Source organism: Macaca thibetana, chromosome 10 (assembly GCF_024542745.1).
Source record: "Macaca thibetana thibetana isolate TM-01 chromosome 10, ASM2454274v1, whole genome shotgun sequence".
NCBI lineage: Eukaryota > Metazoa > Chordata > Mammalia > Primates > Cercopithecidae > Macaca > Macaca thibetana.
In genome coordinates, this window is record NC_065587.1 from 61234574 (window position 1) to 61256912 (window position 22339).

Consider the following 22339-nt stretch of genomic DNA (forward strand, 5'->3'; position numbering starts at 1 on the left):
ACTATCTGGTGTCAAGACGTAAACTCTTAACTATTTCAGATTATCAACATTCTCATCAGTCACCATCACCACCACCATCATCACCACCACCACCACCATCATTATCATCACCACCACCACTACTACCACAACCACCACCACCACCATCACAATCATCATCATTACCATCATCAACACCACCACTAACATCATCATCATTTCCATCACCACCACCACCATCACCACCAACATAAAAATCATAATCACCATCATCACCACTGCCGCCACCACCCCCACCACCATCATGATCACTATTATCCAAGGCATCGAGATGATAGTGGTTTGGATTAGGATGGTAGCAGGAACAAAGGAGTGAAGTGGGTGGATTGGAGTATATTTTGGAGGGAGGTCCAAAAGGCTTGTAGGTAGACCATGGGAGGTAGAGAGGACATTGGTGAACAGAAGCAGCAACTCTGGCTGAATCCCTTGGTACCTCCCCCAACTTGAATAATTTGTCCAATTTTCCTACTGCTGTTCTTGACTCTTCTTGCTGTCACCTACCAGGCACTTGACCTTGTTTCAGGAAATCATTGTATGACTGAAAAAGCCTGGATTTGGAATCAGGCATCCAAGTTTCTCACCCTGTGTGTGACTCTGAATCCATGGTTTAACTTGTCTGAAACTCAGTTTCTTCATCCGTAAAGTGGAACTATGGTATAACACTCACCTCATAGGATCATGAGGCTAGTGCTGGGCTAAATTCATGCTTCATTACATCTTGGTTCTTCAGATGGGGCCGCTGGGGAAACTGAGGCTGGCCACTCAGAGGCTGTTAACCAGCTACAAGCTTCAAATGCCCTATTGAGGAATTCCAGGACAGATGTCAATCCCTCCTTACTAGGTCTCCTTGGTTTAAAAGAAATACCTTCTCTCTGATTCTGAGATTATTTGTATTGTGGGATGGGGGAGGGAGGAAGGGACATTGAAGAAGTGACTATTACCAAAACACTTTTAAATATGGGTATTTAAGGCAAAACAGTTCAGATTTACGGTCTAAAATAGTAGAGCTTGCATCTTGACACCAGACTAACCTGTCACTTACCAGTCATGCAAACAAGTAGTGTTAACTTTCCAAGCCTTGGTTTTTCCTCTCCTATAAAAAGGGAATAATAATGTGTCACATAGGGTTGTTGTAAGAATCAAAGGAATTAATATCTGTAAAATGTCGGGTACACAGTAACTGCTTAGTGACAGCTGCCATCATCATCATCGTTGCCAAAACTAAGACACTGGATTATTGTAAAGATTAAACTTGTCAAGCTCTTGGCATCATCACCATCAGCAGCAGTAACAGCAGCGGCATCACCATCATTATCATCACCATCAGCATCATCATTATCATCACCATCATTGCCATCACCATCATTACATTATTACCCTCACCATCATCATCTTTACCATCAGCATCATCATCATCATCACCATCAGTGCATCACCATCGTCATAACCATCAAAACCATCAGTAGCATCACCACCACCAGCAGCAGCAGCGTCACCATCGTAATCACCACCATCATCACCATCAGCAGCATCACCATCACCACAATCAGCAGCATCACCATCATTATCCCCACCATCACCACCATCAGCAGCATCACCGTCATCATCCCCACCATCACCACCATGAGCAGCATCACCATTATCATCCCCACCATCAGCAGCATCACCATCATTATCCCCACCATCACCACCATGAGCAGCATCACCATCATCATCCCCACCATCAGCAGCATCACCATCATTATCCCTACCATCACCACCATCAGCAGCATCACCATCATCATCCCCATCATCATCACCATTAGCAGCACCACCATCACCACCATGAGCAGCATCACCATCATCATCCCCACCATCAGCAGCATCACCATCATTATCCCCACCATCACCACCATGAGCAGCATCACCATCATCATCCCCACCATCAGCAGCATCACCATCATTATCCCTACCATCACCACCATCAGCAGCATCACCATCATCATCCCCATAATCATCACCATCAGCAGCACCACCATCACCACCATCAGCAGCATCACCATCATCATCCCCACCATCACCACCATCAGCAGCATCACCATCATCATCCCCACCATCATCACCATCAGCAGCATCACCATCATCATCCCCACCATCATCACCATCAGCAGCACCACCATCACCACCATCAGCAGCATCACCATCATCATCCCCACCATCACCACCATCAGCAGCATCACCATCACCACCATCAGCAGCATCACCATCACCACCATCAGCAGTATCACCATCATCATCATTACCATCACCACCACAACCACAGCAGCATCAGCATTGCCATCACCATCAGCAGCAGTGGCGGTATCTCACCATCATTGCCTCACAGGGTGAAGCAGGTGCTGTTGATGCCCACCCATATCCCTGTAGCACTTGCCATCTGTGTACAGTGGCCAATGTCTAGTTGCCAGTATCTGTATCTCTTCTTGAGGGCTTTCTCTGAGTATTGGAGAACACTGTGCCTGTGCTCTGGCAGGCGGAAGTACCAGGAAACAAATACCTACACTCCTCCGGAGCAGCCTTCAACCAATGACTCACAGGAGTTGAATAAACACACTGGCTCCCTTGCCCCTCGAGTAGGGTAACTCTAAGAGACATCTTCCACATTGGTGTTTCTCAGAGTTCTCCAGTGGAATTAAGCTTGAGACGCCCCCAGTGGTAGCTTGCTTGTGATTGGGCACCCTTTTATAGACTCCCTCCCCCTCTTTCTCTCATATCCCCACTCTCTTGCATTTCTTAGGACCAGTATTTGCACTTGAATCTTTGCCTCACATTTTGCTTCTGGGGGAACCCAAACCGAAGACACTGGATTATTGTGAAGATTAAATTTGTGAACCTCTTGGCACATGTTAGATGCTCAGTAAACTCATTGTTAAATGAACAAATAAGCGAAGCCTCACCTGGTCTGAGGATACAGACCCAGGGCTGAGGAAAGGAGGAAGGGCGAGACCTGGGACTGTAAGAGATGAGAGGATTCCCAGAGAGGCTGTCCCTGCAATGCCCCCACCCTTCAGCAACAGCTGTCATTACTCTATGCCTCCGCATTCTGAGTTTTCTTCCTGTCCCCCCGGTGGTTGTGGGTTCAAGGCGTGGCTGGACCACATGGACCAGAGCCCTTTGAGCAGCTCAGCAAGATGCTCTCGTCACCAAGCTCCCATGTCAACTCGCTGGAAGGACAACACCCACCGAGCGCGGGACTGGAGAGAAAAACACTTAGGCAAAGTAAGCGTGACATTGAACTTGTGCCTTTAATGTTTAAACAATTTAAATATCGTATTACAAAATGACAAGGTTATACAAATCAACATGTAAAGCATGAGAGCTGTGAAGCGAAGTCTTCCTCTGCCCAGTTCTCCTGGGGCTGATCATGGCTGCGATGTTGGCTTCCTCTCCCTGAGGCCCCAGCTCCTCATCCTTGAAGGACTCTGAGAGGGCAAGGGGCTTGTCCAAGGTCATAGAGCTCTCCTGGTCTTGTTTCTGGTGCTGCTGCCACTACACATTGTAGGGCCACTTTCAAAACAATCTTACCTGGGGGAAAAAAATCCAACTATCTCTTGATAGAGGTGCTGCATTTTTAAATTTCCTCCAGTCTAGAAGCCATGGACAGAAGCCTATGGAGATCCAAGTGCCCCAAGTGATGGTGTCATAACAGCAAGCTTGACGTAGGAAGCAACTCTCCGGAGAGCTAGGGGGTGGAGGGGAGCGAGGGCTTTGTGTGCGTGGTTAAAACATGAGAACGGTGAAGGGAAGTTCTTCCTCTGTCCAGTTCTCCCAGGGCTGTGTTGGCTTCCCCTCCCTGAGGCCCTGGCCCCTCATCCCCTCTGAGTGGAGAGAGCACTAGTCCTGAGTCTATTTCTGAGGGGTCTGAGAGGCATTTCAGAGAACGATGCCTTGGAAGAAAACTCAGACCTTCCCTTGAAATAGCTTTGTTCTCATGCTGGGTACATGGACACAGAGCCAGCAGGGGAGAGGAGGAGGCATCCAGGCTGCTCCTGAGAGTCGCAGGGTTTAGGTGGGGCTCTGTTTAAGGACCCACTCGCCATGTGGGTTGGCACGGTACAGATCTAAGAGGTAGGCATCTGGGTCCAGGCGATGCTCATCTGTGGGAAGAAGGGGTGAAGGAGGTTGAGTGGGAGGCTATGGGAGACGCTGTTCCCCTGCGCAGAGCCCTTCACCAGGCAGAGCACTGTCCCCTGGCTGTATGCATTTTAACTGCTACAGCTCACAGTTACCTCTTCTGCTGGAGGACTGAGCTCCGCTGAGGGAAGATGCCTTGCCAGAAAAGTGACATCCCCTCCCCCTGGGAAAGCCCACAGTCGAAGACCGATGGACACAGACTACCAAAGACTAGTCTCCTTGCCTCAAAATGCAACCACTCTGATGTGATTTGTGCTCTAGAGCCCCCTAGTGGATCAGGCCAAGCTCCAGGATGCAGACACTCCTGGTCCCTGCCCTTTCCCTATCCTCCTTCACTCCTTCCCTTGGAACCCTTTTCTTGAGGGGCACCCGCTCAGTGCATCATGTACTACTGATGCCATGTCTTAGCCTCTGCTTCTTGGCCAGTGGCCCTCAAAGTGTGGCCCCTCGACCAGCAGCATCCGCAACTTCTGGGAACTCATCAGAAACACACATTCTCAGGCCCCACCATCTGTGTCTTAGCCCTCCAGGGGATCCTGAGGTTCCGGTAAAGTCTGAGGATCATTGTTCTAGAGAATGCAAAGGGAAACAGCTGCCCATCCTTGGTTCCCACAGAGCCAGGGACCTCCCAGAGCCGGACATTTATTTGCAGAATTCCTTAAGGACTCCTTGGCCCCTGGGCCAGGGATGAGGTCCATCCCAGCTAGGGTGTCCCAGAGGAGTCAGTTTCACTGGTGGAACTGCCAACCTTGACACTAAACAAACCTTCTGCCTCTCTCTGCCAGCCTGAGGCCAGCTCCAGGCAAAATCCAAACTCTAGGATAGGCTCCTAACACTTGCACTTTAACCCTACAGCAGGACTCTGCCTGATTTCATCGGAGATAGAGGCCTGAGGGGAAGGCTTATCTCCAGGCAGACTCTGGCCTCCCCCAGAAGGGCTCAGTGAAACTCTGAGGTCGAAGAACTCCCAGGGACCCGGGCTCTGTTCCCGTTTCCCACAGTGGAACTTACTGATATTCCCTCCCACTTCATAGAGGAGGATGTTGGCTGACTCCATGGGCCTGTGGCTGTAAAACAGAGAAAGAAAAAAAAAAAAAACTCCTGCCTTTTCCTTCTAGAAACAGCAAGACCAACAACTGTGATGGCCCCCAGGTCTGGAAAGGGCAGTCCTCACTGATTTTCGGTCCCACCGGGGAGAAGACGTATAAGGACCCTCCTGAGAGAGCTGGAGCCAGTGACAGAGTCCCGCAACCAGGGGCTGGGGAGAGGTAGCTGGAGGGCACATGGTGAGGCTCAACCAGAGGTGCACCCCGCTGCGAGGCTCCTTCCTTCCGGGCATCAGAATGGAGACTGCGAGGGCAGGGGAATGAGTGGTGACAGATGGGGACAGGAGCCTACGGTGAGGGGAAGATTTTGTGTCAAGATGGATTATGGACATTGTATGATTACATATGATAATTATGCTTATCATGTAAGAATCACAATTATTATATGATAATTATGGGTATCCTGAGTTCAATTCCACGGCCTCTTATCTGCCATGTGGCCTCAAGCAAGCCCCTTCTCTTTTCTGAGTCTTAGTGCTCCCATCTGTTCAAGAAGGAGCTGAACCAGACAGTTGCTGAAGATGACAGTCTGAGGATTCCTTGTGCCAATGCCAAGAAGGAAACTCTTGAGGGCTCAGGCTGTTTCCTGTACCCTGGGAATGATGGCTGCACATCAGCCCCCGACCTTCTTCCAGATCCTTGGCCAGGCTCTGCTCCTTGCTGCAGAACCTTTGCCGTGCAGTTTTCTGTGCCAGGAAGCTTCACCTCGCTCCCAGACGACACCAGCTTCCTTGTCTTCTAGATACATTATTCCCTGTGTTTCTTGTGAAACCTAATACAGTTTGTAACTTGATCTTTGGTTCGTGACTATTTGCGTTATGTCCAGCTCTTCCTCAGGGCTGTGGGCTCTTAAGAGCAGGGCCTCTGTCTGTTCTTTTCATGCCTAGTCTATAATTCTCTTAATACATGGTGGGCCAGGTGCGGTGGCTCACGCCTGTAATCCCAGCACTTTGGGAGGCTGAGCTGGGCAGATCACTTGAGATCAGGAGTTTGACACCAGCCTGGCTAACACGGTAAAACCCTATCTCTACTAAAACTACAAAAAAATTAGCCAGGCATGGTGGCAGACGCCTGTAATCCCAGCTACTTGGGAGGCCGAGGCAGGAAAATCGCTTCAACCTGGGAGGAGGAAGTTGCAGTGAGCCAAGATCACGCCACTGCACTCCAGCTTAGGTGACAGAGTAAGACTCCGTCTCAAGACAAAACAAACAAACAGAAAAACATGGTGCCTGGTGGTGGGCATTCATTAAATACTATTAAAATGAATGAGTGAGTGGTAGTCATAATGATTATTACTTGGAGCCAAGAAGCTCTCTAAGGTTGGAGAACCCATCTGACCACCCCAGAAAGGGAAGGCCAGGCCAGGCCAACAGCATGTGTAACTCCCTGGTGGCCTTCAGCTCCGGGGTGCAGAGCCCTCCCGGCAGGGGAGAGGCTCCTGCCTCCAGGAGGTGCCCCTTACTGTAGAAGGAGACTGTTCATGTCCTCACTGCCTTCTTGACCCTTGGAACCAGTGCTGAGGTGCTCTGTGAACTGCCTCAGGACGTGGGCCACTTTGGTGCTGGGGGTGAGAGGCACCTTCAAGGGATCCTTGATAGGCCAGACCACCTGGATCTTTGCCACCTTGGGAGTCTGCAGAGAGAGAGAGGAAGATCCATATACACAGGAGCCAGTATGCCTGGAGTCCAAACATGGATGCATAAACATGCATACATGGCACTTACACAAATGCTCACGCTGAAAATCACAAGATGCCACACACACACACACGCACACCAGCCACTTGGGCACAGATCACAGACATACACATTCTGGATGTGTGTACACACAGACACAAACACGCCTGTGTTTCTACGCCTGTGTTTGTGTTTCTATGCCTGTGTTTCGCACTCGTACACATAGCAGGGGTACATGCAACGCACCCACAAACACAGACATGTAGGTTTGTATAAAGACCCATCACCCACACATCGTGCACGATGCAGCCTCGACGCTCATCAATTTCTCTGATGGGGACTTTAATAAGGAACCGTGTTCAGGAACCCTGCCAGGAATACTCAGTATTTTTGGAAGGCTCTTCCCTTGTACTATCCCCCTCCCAGCCCCAATCACCTCACACCCCGCAGAGCGACCCCCATTTTCCCAACCCTCGGCCGGGGGCTGCCTAAAAATGGGGCTGAGGAGATGGCTTCTAGGGGAAGTCTCCGGGTCACTCCATTTCCCCTCCCCAACTCGCTTCTAAGCCCTCGTTTCGCAGCCACGCCTCCTCGCTCCCCGTGACGGCGCCGCAGCGCCCCCTGGTGGCCTCACTGGGCCGTTGCTGGTAGCACGGTAGCCGGGACCCGGAGGAAGGTAAGCACCACGTGGGCTCCAGGTGCCCTCCTGTCGCCTAGGGCCCTTCTCCACCTGTCTGGGGTCGGAGGCACTCACCGCCTCGAGGCTGTCCCCCGCCTTGTCCCTATCTGCGTGCATCCTCCGCAGCCAAGTCTTGAGGCCCGCGTCGCAGAGCTGAGGGCGCCTGCTGCTGCTGTCGTTCAGTTTTCGCACCTGGGCGACCAGGAAAGAGGCGACCTGGCCAGAAAGGATCGAGTCTCGGCAGGGTGATAGGACTGCTGAGGCCGAGAGGCAGAGCCCCCTCCAGGGTCATCGTGGCCTCTTCCCTGGCCCAGCGTCCCACAGGGCTTGGAAATACGCATGTGCTGAACTTGGGACGGAAGCACTGGTTTGGTGGAATGAGGAGGGGGCGTTCAGCCCCTAAAGTGGGCCTTGGAGTAGGGGACCCTGAGAGTGGAGCCCACCCTGAGGCTTAGTGGACAGTGGTTCCCCTCGACAGAGGCTGGAGGGTCCTGCACCTGCTGAGGGATAGCTGCTTACTGGCACACTCAGGCAGGGGTGTCCCCAAAACACACCTGGGGCAGGCTCTGCTCTGAGAACCTCCAGACAGCCCACACTGGGGGATTCCTATAGAGGCCTCCAGCTCAACCCATGCCTCTCTGTGGGATCCGAACCCAGTAAAGTCAGAGAACCCAGACTCCATGGACCCTGATAACAACACATTTCTGTCTCCCAGGGTCTGATGGAACTGGGGTCGATTCTGAACTCCCCTCTCTGCTATGTGCGTGCTGACTAAAGGTGACACACACGGGGAAGGGCAAGGGTGATGGGGGTTCTCCCCTTTCACTTTTTCTACATCTATGTTGTCTGAAGCTTTTCTAACAAGAAAACATTCAGGAATTTCTTGAATTTTAAAAGCTCTCTCCAATAAAAAGAAGTATAACAATCCAATGTCTTTTAGTAGCAACATTATCTCAAAGGGCTGAGTGCAGAGAAGAAAGGAACTATGGGGGTGTAAGGAGTGTATGAGGGAGGAGTAGGGGACTTTTGACAGAGGAGTTGACTCTTGAATTGAGAGGTCTTGAAGAATGAGCAGAGGACAGCAGGCTTCTGCCATTTAAAAAAAAAAAGGTGGGGGGAAGAGAATTACAGGCAGAGTAAACTGCATAAGCAAAAATTCAGAAGTGTGAAGTACTAGATGAGTTTGGAGTGCCAGCTGGCACTTGCTGTGTTTAGAACATAGAAGAGTGCCCAGCAGGGTCAGAGAGAAACTGAGAACAGTCAAAGAGGGCTTCACTTGCTGGTTTCTGGAATAGGAAATCTAACCTAATGACTTCACGGAAGGAGGGAGGGATAGGAGGAAGGACTGTGGTTGGATGGATGAGTGGACAGTTGGATAGATGCATGGTTGGTAGATGAGTGGGTGGATGGATGGGTAGATAGTTGGATAGATGCATGGTTTAGTTGGATAGATGCATGGTTGGGTAGATGGGTGGATGGATGGATGGGTGAATGAGTGGATGGATGGATTGGTAGATGAGTGGATAGATGCATGATTGGTGGATGGGTGAGTGGATGATAGATTGGCGGATGGGTGGATGGGGGAGTTGGAGGAATTAATGGGTGGATGGGTGGTAGGTAGATGGGTGGGGGGATAGGTGGGTAGGTGAGTGGGTGGGTGATGGGCAGATGCATAAATGGATGGGTGGGTGAGTGAGTGGATGGATGGATGGATGGGTAGGTGGGTGAGTGGGTGGGTGGATGGGAGACTAAATGGAAGTATGAATGAACAGATGGAGGGAAGAGGATACACATCTCTGGGTGAGAAAGCAGCCTGGTCAGCAGTGGTAGATGGTGCTACCTTGTGTTCACAGAGTCTCAGGAGCTGGAGGGGTCTCAGTGCTGCGGGCACCATGCTGACCCTGCAGAGGGGCCTCTCTCCTCCTCTGGCTCCTCGCCTTGCTGTCACTTGTTACTCAGGGCAAAGCTCATAGTGGGGGCAGGGGGGCAGGGGTATCCCTGTTATCTGGTTCCGGGCTCTGTTTTAGGCAGGCCCTGTGATCCTGGGCCTCAGGGATGGGGCTTTCTCAGCAGTATAAAAGCTTTGATGTGAAGGAATTATTTGTGGGAGTTGGGGGAACTCCTGCAATCTGGGGTAGACCAGATGGCAGCAGACTGACAGAGAGGCGTGGCGGCGGAGACAGAAAGGGAAGACGCTTCTTGGTCACTAAGGCAGGGGGAAGAAGAAAACACAGCCCTGTGCAGAGGCCAACAAAGGGCCTGGAAGGGACACACTAGGAAACTGAAAGGACAATGCCCAGGCTCCTGGAGAGCAGGGGCGACAGGGCAGCGGCACCCAGAGGAGGGATACCCAGCACCCAGCAGCACTCACCGTCCACAGCAGATCCTGGTAGTGCACCATTATCCGCACCACCTCGGCTGCGCCCTCTGCCAGCTGCTTCTCCTTGCCTTTGGGGAGTTTGGGGGGCCGCCCATGGTGCAGAAAGAGGTTAGGGGCCATCACGGTGGAAACATTCCACAGAGTCATCTTGTTGTGCTGTTCCCGGGCCACCACCTTCCTGAGGAATTCCAGCAGCGCCTGGGGAAGGGGGCAGAATCTCCCTCAAACCTCAGCCCATCCCTGGCGCCTCCCCACCATCCCCAGGGCATCCTGATGCATGACAAGGGGGCGCTAGGAAGGAGCCAGGAGCTGGGAGAGCAGCAAGAGGGGCTCCTGTTCCAGCTGTGCCACGAGCCCACTCCGCGGCCTCTCTGTGTCTCCACTTCCTGCTCTGTGGTGCGTCCAAAACACTTTCCCCCCTGCTCCCTCAGAGACTAATGAGACAACTGGGTCAGACTTCGGCTTCCAGGTAGAAAAGGGCCACAGGTCTGGAACATGGGTCATTTCCTGGTGAGGCCTGGGACAGCTGCTTCTTTCTGGAGTCTGGATCTACCCAAAATGCAAAGGAAAGAATAGGGAAGCAGAGACGCTGGGAAGAGCAGGGGAAGGTGATAAGACCTACTATTTACGATGTATTCTTTGTATTCCTGGGCCTTTAGTTGGTACATCTTATTTAATCCTCACAGCAACTTTATAAGGTATTTTTTTTGTTGTTGTTTTTTGTTTTTGTTTTTGAGTCAGAATGTCACTGTGTCACCCAGGCTGGAATGCAGTGGTGTGATCTTGGCTCAGCTCCCTGCAACCTCTGCCTCCCAGGTTCAAGTGACCCACCCACCTCAGCCTCCCAAGTCGCTGGGATTACAAGTGTGCACCACCACACCCAGCTAATTTTTGTATTTTTTGTAGAGACGGCGTTCACCGTGCTGGCCAGGCTGGTCTCAAACTCCTGACCTCAAATGATCCTTCCGCCTTGGCCTCCCAAAGTGCTGGGATTACACACATGAGCCACTGCGCCTGGTCAAGGTAGCTCTTATTATTGCATGCATTTTATAGAGAAGGAAACAAGCTTGGAGAATGCACCAAGAGTCACACAGCCAGTAAGGACAAAGGGACAGAGTGAAGAAGGGAGGGACTGAAGAAGGGAGGGAGGGATTGATGGATGAATGGATGGATGGGTGGATGGATAAAGAAAAGAAGATGAATAGATGGATGAATGAGGATAAATGGGTGGAGGAAGGAAGAAAAAATGGAAAGGAGGTGGGAGGGAAGGAGGGAGGGAGGGAGGAAGAGAGGAAGGGAGGGAAGGAGGGAGAGGGGATAGGAACAGAGGACACATATTGAATACACTGCAAAGCATCATCTTCTACCCTATGATTCCTTATGAGTTAACTTTTATGATTTCCAAAACAATTAGACAAGATGCTATTAATGCTATTATCATCCTCATTTTACTGAAAAGGAAGCAGAAACTCAAACAGGAAGATCTGGGGCCTCTTCACAGGCTGACCCTGGAGGCACATCTGGAGTCTGACCAAAGGACAGCCAAGAGGGTATAGGGAGCTGGGCAAAGGCTGAGCATCCACTCCTATATGACAAGGGGAATTTGCTAAGGGTCTTTTCCCAAACTGATTCAGCACAGAACACCAGTGCTGTGCAATGCTTTCCACAACAAAAGAGGTCCCTGATCAACTCAGTTTTTAGAGTGCTGCATACTCTAATCCCACTTGGAGATTCCTCTCAATGCCTCAATATACCAAAGGCTTTGAGAAGTCCTGGGGAGAAAAATATTCTTAATCTTGTTTCATGAACTCTGTGTTTACTTATCCAGGCTTGGCCACAAGGTGCTAACACTTGTTAGCACCACGTGGAACTGACGCTCTGCAGTGCCCACTCTGGGACTATCCCCTTTCAGGACTCATCCACTTTCTTTAGGAAAAAGTCTCAAGAGAGGTCTGTGTGGGTCGTCACTGAACCCTAGCACCTGGCAGAAGTTGCTGAATGAATGAATAAATGAGCACATTTGGAGCCATGGCTGTGGGTGTGGGCTGACATGGCAAAGTGGTGGTGGTGCATGGTAACTCTTACCTTTAAGGCATTTCTGTTGGGTTCTGGGAGGATGAGGATGAGCAGGTGAAGAACCTGCAGGCGCTGCTTCAGGTCGGGGATGTCTGCGGGGAGGGAGGGACCTCAGTCTCCATGGGAGGCTCAGGGACTCCCTCCCTCAGTCTGGTCTCTTCTTGGGGAAATTCCAGAGCTGGAAAGCCAGGGAACAGCCAGGAATCCCTTTTTTCATAAGGTGCGGGACTATTTCCTTGTCTAGTGTTGGCTCAGACAGAGCCCTGACCAGTGCTGGTGGAGAGATTCACTTGCTGTACTTTGTGTAGCAAAATAAACACACACATGCGTGTGCATGCACGCACATGCCGCACACACCCAGATATGCAGTCCAGGCTACAGCCCAGGGTCAGAAATGCAATGAACCAGCAAATCACCCTTAGGAAGGGAGACAGAGAGCTCAATGAGCCCAGACAGAAGGTTTCATGAAACCCTCTGTACTGTGAAGGTTGAAAAGGAAAAGCCGTCTCACACCTGGTGTCAGGATCTCCGGGGAGAGGAGGCGGGTAGGAGGAGGTAGTAGTTATAGATTCAAAGAAGGAGTTCATCAGAGCCAGACAAGACCCAGCAGCTGAGAGCTGCCTGGAACCTGGAGAAGAGCCGCATAGGAGACACAGAGGCTGAGCACCCGGGGCCCCAGGCCTACAACCCCGTATGACTGACCTACCTACCTACCTACCTTCCTTCTTTCCTTCCTTCCTTCCTTCCTTCCTTCCTTCCTTCCTTCCTTCCTTCCTTCCTTCCTTCCTTCCTTCCTTCCTTCCTTCCTTCCTTCCTTCCTTCCTCTCTCCCTCCCTTCCTTCCTTCTCTCACTTATCAACAAATACCTATCAAGTACCTGTCAGGTGCTATGCTCAGTCTAGGCACCTGCGACACAATAGTGAAGGAGGAAAATAAAGTCGCAGGCTTGTGGAGCTTACATTTCAGAGGGGAGACACAATACACAAGCAAAGAATAAATCAGAGTATGATGGGCATCACTGCATCATTATAGAGGCTAGCAGGCAGCACGGAGTGTGGGGTCACGGAAGGCCCCTCACAGGCTCTGACAGCCAGCTGAAACTTAAAAGGCAGGAAGCAGCCAAATGAGGGCGGAGGGAGGTTCCATTCAGAGACAGCAGCAAGTGCAGATGCTCCAGGGAAGGAAAGAGGAGGGGAAACAGCAAAGTGGGAGGGCCTGACCAGACAGTGGGGAAGGAGGAGGCCAGGAGGAAAGGGGGCCAGAAATAGGCAAGACCTGAGCCGAAGCAGGTGGGCCCAGTAAGGAGTGGAATCTTATTACAAGGGTGCTGTGGAGGATGGTAACAGCATAGGGAAGGGATCTGATTTATGTTTTGCAATGAGGTCGAGGCCAGGCCTGATGATTCATGCCTGTAATCTCATCACTTTGGGAGGCTGAAGTGGGAGCATCACTTGAGGCCACAAGTTTGACACTAGCCTGGGCAACATAGCGAGACTCCCATCACTACAAAAACATTTTAAACAAGTATGCCAGGCATGGTCTCATGTGCCTATATTCTTAGCTACTTGGGAGGCTGAGGCAGGAGACTCACTTGAACCCGAGAGTTCAAGGTTGCAGTGAGCTAGGATCATGCCACTGCACTCCAGCCTGGGTGACAGAGCAAGACCCCATCTCTTAAAAAAAAAAAAAGAAAAAGAAAAGAAGAAGGAAAAAGAAAACAAAACACTGAGGTGAGAATCAAAGGTCAGAGAAGACTTCTCAGGATCCCTGTCCCCTCCCCTAGCTTGGGGGTGGAAATCAGACTGCCTGAGCCTTGAAGATTTTTGGAGAATTCAGACAGACAGGGAGAACCTCATGGTCATGAATGAGATCTCAGGAGAGCTGCTCTATTTTTCTGAGAAAAATAGAAGAGACTATGTTTGCACATTGTGGATTGTGAAGAAGTCCAGACAGGAATATATATATGCAGACTATACATAGAGGAAGGTCCGTGCAATACATGCTGATCTGCAGATGCACGCACAGATGGACACAGATGGACATGATCTGCAGACGCACACACAGATGGACGCAATCTACAGATGCGCACACAGATGGACATGATCTGCAGACGCACACACATAGATGGACACGGATGGATGCAATCTGCAGACGCACACACACAGATGGACGGGATCTGCAGACGCCCACACAGATCGACGCAATCTGTAGATGCACACACACAGATGGACGCGATCTGCAGATGCACACACAGATGGGCACGATCTGCAGACGCGCACACAGATGGACACAGATGGATGCCATCTGCAGACGCACACACAGATGGACGCGATCTACAGACGCGCACACAGATGGATGCGATCTGCAGATGCGCACACACAGATGGACGCGATCTGCAGACGTGCACACAGGTGGATGCGATCTGCAGATGCGCACACAGGTGGACGCGATCTGTAGATGCGCACACAGATGGACGTGCACACACGTGTGTCCACAGATACACAGGTAGACGATGCTGATAAGCTCAACCCCATGGATATCAAGATGTGAAGGAAACCAGTCCACGCGTCCACGTGAGAACTAATAGGGACTGTAGTGTGCAAAACCTTAGCCTTCTCTCCTCACACACCTGCACATGCACAGATGCCATACAACACACACAGGACAGGCATGCACATGCATATGCACACATATTGGGCTCACATGCTCATACTTGCTTCTTCCCCCATTGGTTGGACATTTCTGGAACAGACATTTCCAGGAACAGGCAGTCCTGCCTTTGCATGGCTTCCCTCTCCAACCAAGGCCAGTGACATCCAAATCTCCATCCTTGCACAGGCTAAGGGCTTGGGCACACTCACTGGGCACCACAGCGAAGGCCGGGAGGTACTCAGCCGTGAGCAAAGGCGTCGGCAGCTTCCGGATGAACCTTTTGAGCAAATCGGAGGCGTCATTGTGATGAACCTCGTCCCAGCTAAAAAGGCCAGCATAGAAGTCTCTCTCCAGCTTCTGTTCCAGCCCCTACAGGAAGGAGGGGCACGAAAACACAGTTGGCCCAGGGCTCCGGTAGAAGCTGCTCTACCACTTCCTTGGGGCTCGGTTGCCTCATCTGCAAAGTGGGGACAACAAGAGCACCTCCCTCGTGGGGTTGAAGTGAGGATGAAATGGCCTAAAGTGCGTGTCACTGAGCACAGGGCTCTGCTCATTAAGCGTTGGTGGTCTGACTCCAGGGCCCACGCTCTCCGCCATCATGCTCATCGTACCACCTTCAGCCTCTCAAACCCTCAACCCACACAGAGACCAAAGACAGATCACCGGCGAGCCAGGGACTGGATTCTCTCCTGGCTTAACACACATGTGAGGATGCGGGAGATGCAGCCTTAGTGAAGCGGCGGAAGCCAAACCATTACCTTGACCCTGGCCTGGGATCCGGGCACCCTGAGAATGCCTTCCGTGTCCAGTCCTCTCTTTTCCAAACAGGACAGCAGCTGTCAGAGAGAGAAACCAGCACTTAAACTAGGAAAAGCTGAAAAGCAGGATTCAAAATGGTGTGTTTGTCTCCCATGAAAATCAGAAAGAGGGGAGTACCCGGAGAAGGGTTTCCTTCAAAATAATAATAGTTTTTGTGACCACCTCCATGAGCCAGGCATTGTGAGAGCTTCACACAGATTTTTCTCATTTAATCATTAATAAGAGGAGGACACTGTTATCATCATCCCAATTTACAGACGTTGAAAGGGAGGCTAATGAAAGTTCAAAAATCCACCCTTGACTTGAAGATTCAGAAGTTAAAAAGAAAAGAAAAAAAAAATCCACCCCAAGGATCACTTGAGGCCAGGAGTTCGAGACCAGCGTGGGCAACATAGTGAGACCCTGTCTCTACAAAAAAGTTAAGACAAAAATTTATAAAATAAAAACAACAACAACAACAACAAAAATCCACCCGGGTCTCTGAGCTAGCGAGTGCCAGAGCCAGAATTTGAACCCAGGTCTGCCTGATTCTAAAGCCCATCCTTTCACCCCTTTGCTAGATGTCTCCTGACAATGGTCCCCAGAGCCAGCCTCTGAAGGATTACATAAACCCAAGCTGGGGACGACTTACGGCCTGAAGGACCAGTGGGACCTGTGTGCTGGGGAGGACTTTGTGGTCAGCTTCTAGCAGGCTGTCAAGGGGCACACCGAAGAGGCGAGTTTCTGCAGGAAATCAAAGAGCAGAAGGCACGTTTCACTTCCTGGAACGACCACTGGGCTTGGACCTGCAAGATCTCCTGGGCAACTAGAATCAGATCCCTTTCCCTGTGGAAGGACTGAGCTCTCGAGAGAATGGCCGGACCCAAACCTCTCCTCTTGAGCAGATTATTTGGCCTCAGCAGTAATGAAAACATCACTGCTGAGGAGATATGTCTCAGAGCAGAAAATCTCAGCTGAATAAAGAAGTATTGAAAGGGCCGGGTGCGGGGGCTCAAGCCTGTAATCCCAGCACTTTGGGAGGCCAAGGTGAGCGGATCACCTGAGGTCAGGAGTTCGAGACTAGCCTGGCCAATGTGGTGAAACCCCGTCTCTACTAAAAACACAAAAAAATTTTAGCCGAGCGTGGTGATGGGTGTCTGTAATCCCAGCTACTTGGGAGGCTGAGGCAGGAGAATTGCTTGAACCCGGGAGGCAGAGGTTGCAGTGAGCCAAGATCACACCACAGCACTCCAGCCTGGGCAATAAGAGCGAAACTGTCTCACAAAAAAAAAAAAAAAAAAAAAAAAAAAATCTTGAAAGGGAAGTACGCTGCTGCTTCAGGGAGCACCAGGTATAAAAATGTAACAGCAGCCCTGGGTCGAGCTCTGGCTCTGCAGGATGGGCCAGGTTCTAGAGAATGTATTCCCCAGGTCCATCTTAACCACCCTGGCTTGAAGTCTTCTCAGGCAAACTCCTCCTTCCACATTTTCTCCACACCTTCCTTCTTTCTCCCTTCTCCGGCCTGCCCCAGCTCTGCTAGATTCCTCCCCCTGGTCTTTTTTATTCCTCATCCTCTTGTCTTTAAAGAAACAAACCAAAAAACCAAACCAAAACAAACCAAAAAAATCACAGTGCATAATGCTGACAATGACACAGCAAGATGAACACTTTCGCACACTGCTGAAGGGCAATATTATCTCAAGAACTGAACTCATAAATGTAATCTAAAGTAATCTAAGATGCATTCAAAAGCATATACACAGCAGTAGTGATTGTGTCTTATAGTAGGAAAGATATGGGCATCAAAAATGTCCGCTAATAGCGAAATGGTTAAATATATTAGAATACATCCACAAGGAGGAAAATAGTGCAGTGATTAAAAATCGTGTTTTCACTGAGGCAAGGTGGCTCATGCCTGTAACCCCAGTACTTTGGGAGGCTGAGGTGTGAAGGTCATTTGAGCCCAGGAGTTCGAGCCAGGTCTGGGCAACATGGAAATACTGCCTCTCTACAAAAAAATACAAAAATTAGCAGGGTGTGGTGGCACACACCTGCAGTGCCAGCTACTCAGGAGGCTGAAGTGGGAGGGTCACCTGAGCCTGGGGAATTTGAGGCTGCAGTGAGCTGTGATCATGCCACTGCACTCCAGCCTGGGCAAGAGAGAGAGACTCTGTCTCAAAAATAAATAAATAAATAAATAAATAAATAAATAAAAATCATGTTTTCAAGGAATATTTAATAGTTGTGGTAGATGTCACTATTGTTCTAAATTCATTACCCCTCTTTGTATCCACACCGTTGGCCATGTGAATTTGCAAATCTTCCCATTAGGGAAGCACAGCGTACCTCCTCACCCCTTGCTAGGCCATGTGACTAGTTTGGACCAATGGCATGGGAACTACATGATGCAAGCAGAGGCTTAAAATGCATTGTGTGGTAGAGTTTGCCCTCTGAGCTTCTGCTGTCACCATGAAACTATCCTCCAGACGGCCAGCTGGTCCCAGGAGGACAAAAGACCTGAGAGCAGACCTACACTCAGCCAACAACTTGGAGCCAAGCCCAGCCTAGATCAGCCAAGCTACACCCAGTTTACCCATAAACACGTGAGCAAGAGTAGAGTTTTTAAGTCATGAGTTTGGGGGTTGTTTGTTATGTAGCATTATCATGACAACCACTAAATGATACAATAACTGGAAAATGTCCAAAATTCTATATATATAATACTCTATAATATAGATCGATAACTATGATATATTCTATTATATATAATGGAATTATGAAACAGGGTCTTATAGTTTTATATAGAGTTGAGACAGAGACTCTCTCTGTCACCAAGGCTGGAGTGCAGTGGCATGATCAAGGCTCACTGCAGCCTTCACCTCCCAGGCTAAAAGTGATCCTCCTACCTCAGTCTCCCGGGTAGCTGGGACTACAGGTGTGCACCACCACGCCTGGCTACTTTTTTATTTTTTGTAGAGACAGGGTCTCACTATGTCACCCATGCTGGTCTCAAACTCCTGGGCTCAAGTGACCTTGCCACCTCGGCCTCCCAAAGTGTTGGCATTACAGGAGTGAGTCACTGCTCCCAGACCATAATTATATAATATGAGGTGAAAAAAGGATACACACACATACACACAAAGGAAGATAATGCACGAAAAATGCTTTTCTGAATTATATTTTTTCCTTTTTGTATTTTACTCTATTTCACAAATTTCCCACAACGAGCAGGAATTGTTTTCATATGCAGAAAAAAATGTAAACAGAAGGAATATAGAAGCTGAGCATACTGGCCGGGCGCGGTGGCTCACACCTGTAATCCCAGCACTTTGGGAGGCCGAGGCAGGCAGATCACGAGGTCAAGAGATCAAGACTATCCTGGCCAACATGGTGAAACCCCGTCTCTACTAAAAATACAAAACTTAGCTGGGCATGGTAGTGCACACCTGTAGTCTCAGCTACTCGGGTGGCGGAGGCAGGAGAATCGCTTGAACCCGGGAGGCGGAGGTTGCAGTGAGCCAAGATCGCACCACTGCACTCCAGCCTGGTGACAGAGCAAGACTCCGTCTCAAAAAAAAAAAAAAAAAAAAAAAAGCCGAGCATCTCTCTCTTGGTGGGAGAGTTCGTGTACAGCTCCCTGGGAGAAAGCCAGGACTGTGGCCACAGGGCTTTCCCTGGGCCGGGGCTGCTCACCTGCCGCTTTCCACTTCCCCGCCTTGCTCCTCTTCAGGTCCAAGCCAAGGACGTCACAGAGCGCGGTCAGCTCTATGAGGGCCAGAGAAGGTACCTTCCTCATATCCTGCAGGGACAAGTCTCCTATCCTCGTCACGCCAAGTCTGCCTTTGGGGATGGTAAACTTCTATTAATAGAGAGGGAAGTAAAGACAATTTGTCAGGCTATGTGTCTGATGGGTATTTGGGGGCTCCCCCTTCTCCCCTGGGCATTTAGGCGGAAGGAAGAGCAGCGTGGATAAGAGCTGGTGCTCAGGAGTCCATCCTCAAGTCAGGTCCAAGCTCTAACTCTTGCAAACAGAGTGACATTCTGAGCCTCTGTTTCCCCATCCATAATCATAAAATAGAGCCTACCTCAGAAGGTTTTTGCATGTTTGTTTGTTTGTTTCTTTGGAGACACTGTCTTGCTCTGTTGCCCAAGCTGGCGTACAGTGGCATGAACATTGCTCACTGCAGCCCCGACCTCCTGGGCTCAATTGATCCTCCTGCCTCAGCCTCCTGAGTAGCTAGGACTACAGGTATGTACCCCGACACCTGGCTAATCTTTATATTTTTTGTAGAGACAGAGTTTCTCTATGTTGCCCGGGCTGGTCTCAAACACCTGGGCTCGAGCGATTCTCCCACCTCAGCCTCCCAAAGTGTTGGAATTACAAGCATGAGCCACCGCAACGGCCTCATACAATTTTAGTGGGAGCAAATGACCTAATGGATATAAAGTGCTTGGCACAGTCCCAAGCATATAGCGAAGCCTCGAGAAACAGAAACTGTTTTCACTGCCTGCCCTCCCACAAGAGGACCTGGAGAAGAGGGATCACCCCATGGGCTTCTTATTCTTGCTTCTACTCTTGCCCTTTGTTCCTCTCCCTCACCAGGTCTCTCCCCAGCCTTGGCCATGCCACCCGCAGAAATAAAGAATGCTCAACCCTGCCATCTAGAGGCCACATTGGGAATCTGCAGGCAGCTCCAGGCTTTCCTGCCGCCCAAGGTCAGAGAAGGCAAGCAGGAGGGCCAGGCTTGCTCAGCACTGCCTGGAGGGCATGGCCAGACCACTTCCCAGTGCCCCTTTCGAGTGAGTGCTCAAAGGGAAAGAAATGGTAATTGATGCTTATAATACAGCCTAGTGCTTGAGGCATGAGCTATGGAGTCACACCCCCGGGGTTCAAATCCTTACTTTACCTGTGAGTGCAAGCAAATAATTTTACCTGTGTGTTCATCTGCAAAATGGAAGTGATAACAGTATCTACTTCACAAGACTGTTGGTAAGATTAAATTCAATAAAGTGTATGAAACATCGTGCCTGACACATAGTGAGTACTCAGTACTTATTACTACTTTTTAGTTTATTAACACAATTATCACCAGCTTAATAGAATGAAATTAAATCAAATATGTGAAGTAGTTGGCATAATGCTTAGTGTGTGGTAAAAGATCAATATGTGATGCTTTTAGCATTATTATTATTATTCACAGGAGAGTCTTGCTCTGTCGCCCAGGCCGCAGTGCAGGGGCGCAATCACAGCTCACTGTAACCTTGAACTCCTGGGCTCAAGTGATCCTCCTGCCCTAGCCTCCTGAGTAGCTAAGATTACAGGCACACACCACCACACCCAACTTTTTTTTTTTTTTTTTTTTTTTGAGACGGAGTCTCAATCTGCCACACAGGCTGGAGCGCAGTGGCATGATCTCTGCTCACTACAATCTCTGTCTCCCAGGTTCAAGCAATTCTCCTGCCTCAGCCTCCCAAGTAGCTGAGATTATAGTTGTGCACCCCCACACCCAGTTAACTTTTGTATTTTTAGTAGGTCTGGGGTTTCACCATGTTAGCCCAGCTGGTCTCAAACTCCTGACCTCAAGTAATCCACTTGCCTCGGCCTCCCAAAGTGCTGGGATTACAGGCATGAGCCACCATGCCTGGCCCACAACCAATTATTTAAAAAAATTTTTTTAGAGATGGGGTCTTGCTATGTTGCCCAGGCTGGTCTCAAATTTCTGGCCTCAAGTGATCCTCCCACCTCGGCCTTCCAAAGTGCTGGCATTACAGGTGTGCGTCACCATGCCTGGCCCTTTAGCATGATTAATTATTATCATCATTCATAATTTAATGGAGAAACACTGTCAAAGAAAAAGACAAGATAATGTTGAATATTAATTATCTCTGATGTTTTAGAAATAGAAACCCATTATTAAAAAATTTTAGGCCAGGCACAGTGGCTCACGCCTGTAATCCCAGCACTTTGGGAGGGTGAGGTGGGTGGATCACAAGGTCAGGAGATCAGGACCATCCTGGCTAATATGGTGAAACCCTGTCTCTACTAAATATACAAAAAATTAGCCAGGCATGGTGGTGGGTGCCTGTAGTCCCAGCTACTTGGGGGCTGAGGCAGGAGAATGGCATGAACCCAGGAGGCAGAGCTTGCAGTGAGCCGAGATTGTACCACTGCACTCCAGCCTAGGCAATAGAGCGAGACTCTGTCTCAAAAAAAAAAAAATTTAGGCCAGGTGCAGTGGCTCACGCCTGTAATCCTAACACTTTGGGAGGCTGAGGCAGGCAGATGACCTGAGGTCAGGAGTTCGAGACCAGCCTGGCCAACATGGTGAAACCCTGTCTCTACTAAAACTACAAACATTAGCTGGATGTGGTAGCACATGTCTGTAGTCACAGCTACTCGGGAGGCAGAGGCATGAGAATCACTTGAATGTCGGGGGTAGAGGTTGTAGTGAGCTGAGGTTTTGCCACTGCACTCCAGCCTGGGCAACAGAGTGAGACTCTGTTTCAAAAAAAAAAATTAAAATAAATAAATACATATAAACGTTATTTGATGTACTATCACTAATGGAAAATATTATTACTAAGAGAAACTAGGTGTAGAGTACGTGGGAGTTCTGTTTTTGCAACTTGCTGCGGACCTAAGAAAATTCCATCTGAACGAGTGGAAGTACTCTCACATTGGAATAGAGGCTACTGCAGGGGTGGGGCTGGTGTCCTAAGCAGTAGAGTGTGGTAGTCAGCTGGGAAGGCTCCGGGGTCA

The 22339-nt window shown here is 49.8% G+C and overlaps 1 protein-coding gene across 1 annotated transcript in view; it reads right to left on the reverse strand.

Annotated features, from left to right (window-relative positions):
* Positions 1-3304: 3304 nt before the first annotated feature.
* ARHGAP40 (Rho GTPase activating protein 40) overlaps positions 3305-22339 on the reverse strand; it is a 49789-nt gene continuing 30754 nt past the window's right edge. The window contains exons 6-15 of the mRNA XM_050807085.1: positions 19273-19438; positions 16232-16323; positions 15540-15617; positions 14991-15150; positions 12139-12221; positions 10045-10251; positions 7749-7889; positions 6781-6950; positions 5224-5279; positions 3305-4175 (exon numbers count right to left, since the gene is read on the reverse strand). Of these exons, the coding sequence (XP_050663042.1) occupies positions 4084-4175; positions 5224-5279; positions 6781-6950; positions 7749-7889; positions 10045-10251; positions 12139-12221; positions 14991-15150; positions 15540-15617; positions 16232-16323; positions 19273-19438 (1245 nt within the window). The 3' untranslated portion in view covers positions 3305-4083. The remainder of the gene's footprint in view (positions 4176-5223; positions 5280-6780; positions 6951-7748; positions 7890-10044; positions 10252-12138; positions 12222-14990; positions 15151-15539; positions 15618-16231; positions 16324-19272; positions 19439-22339) is intronic.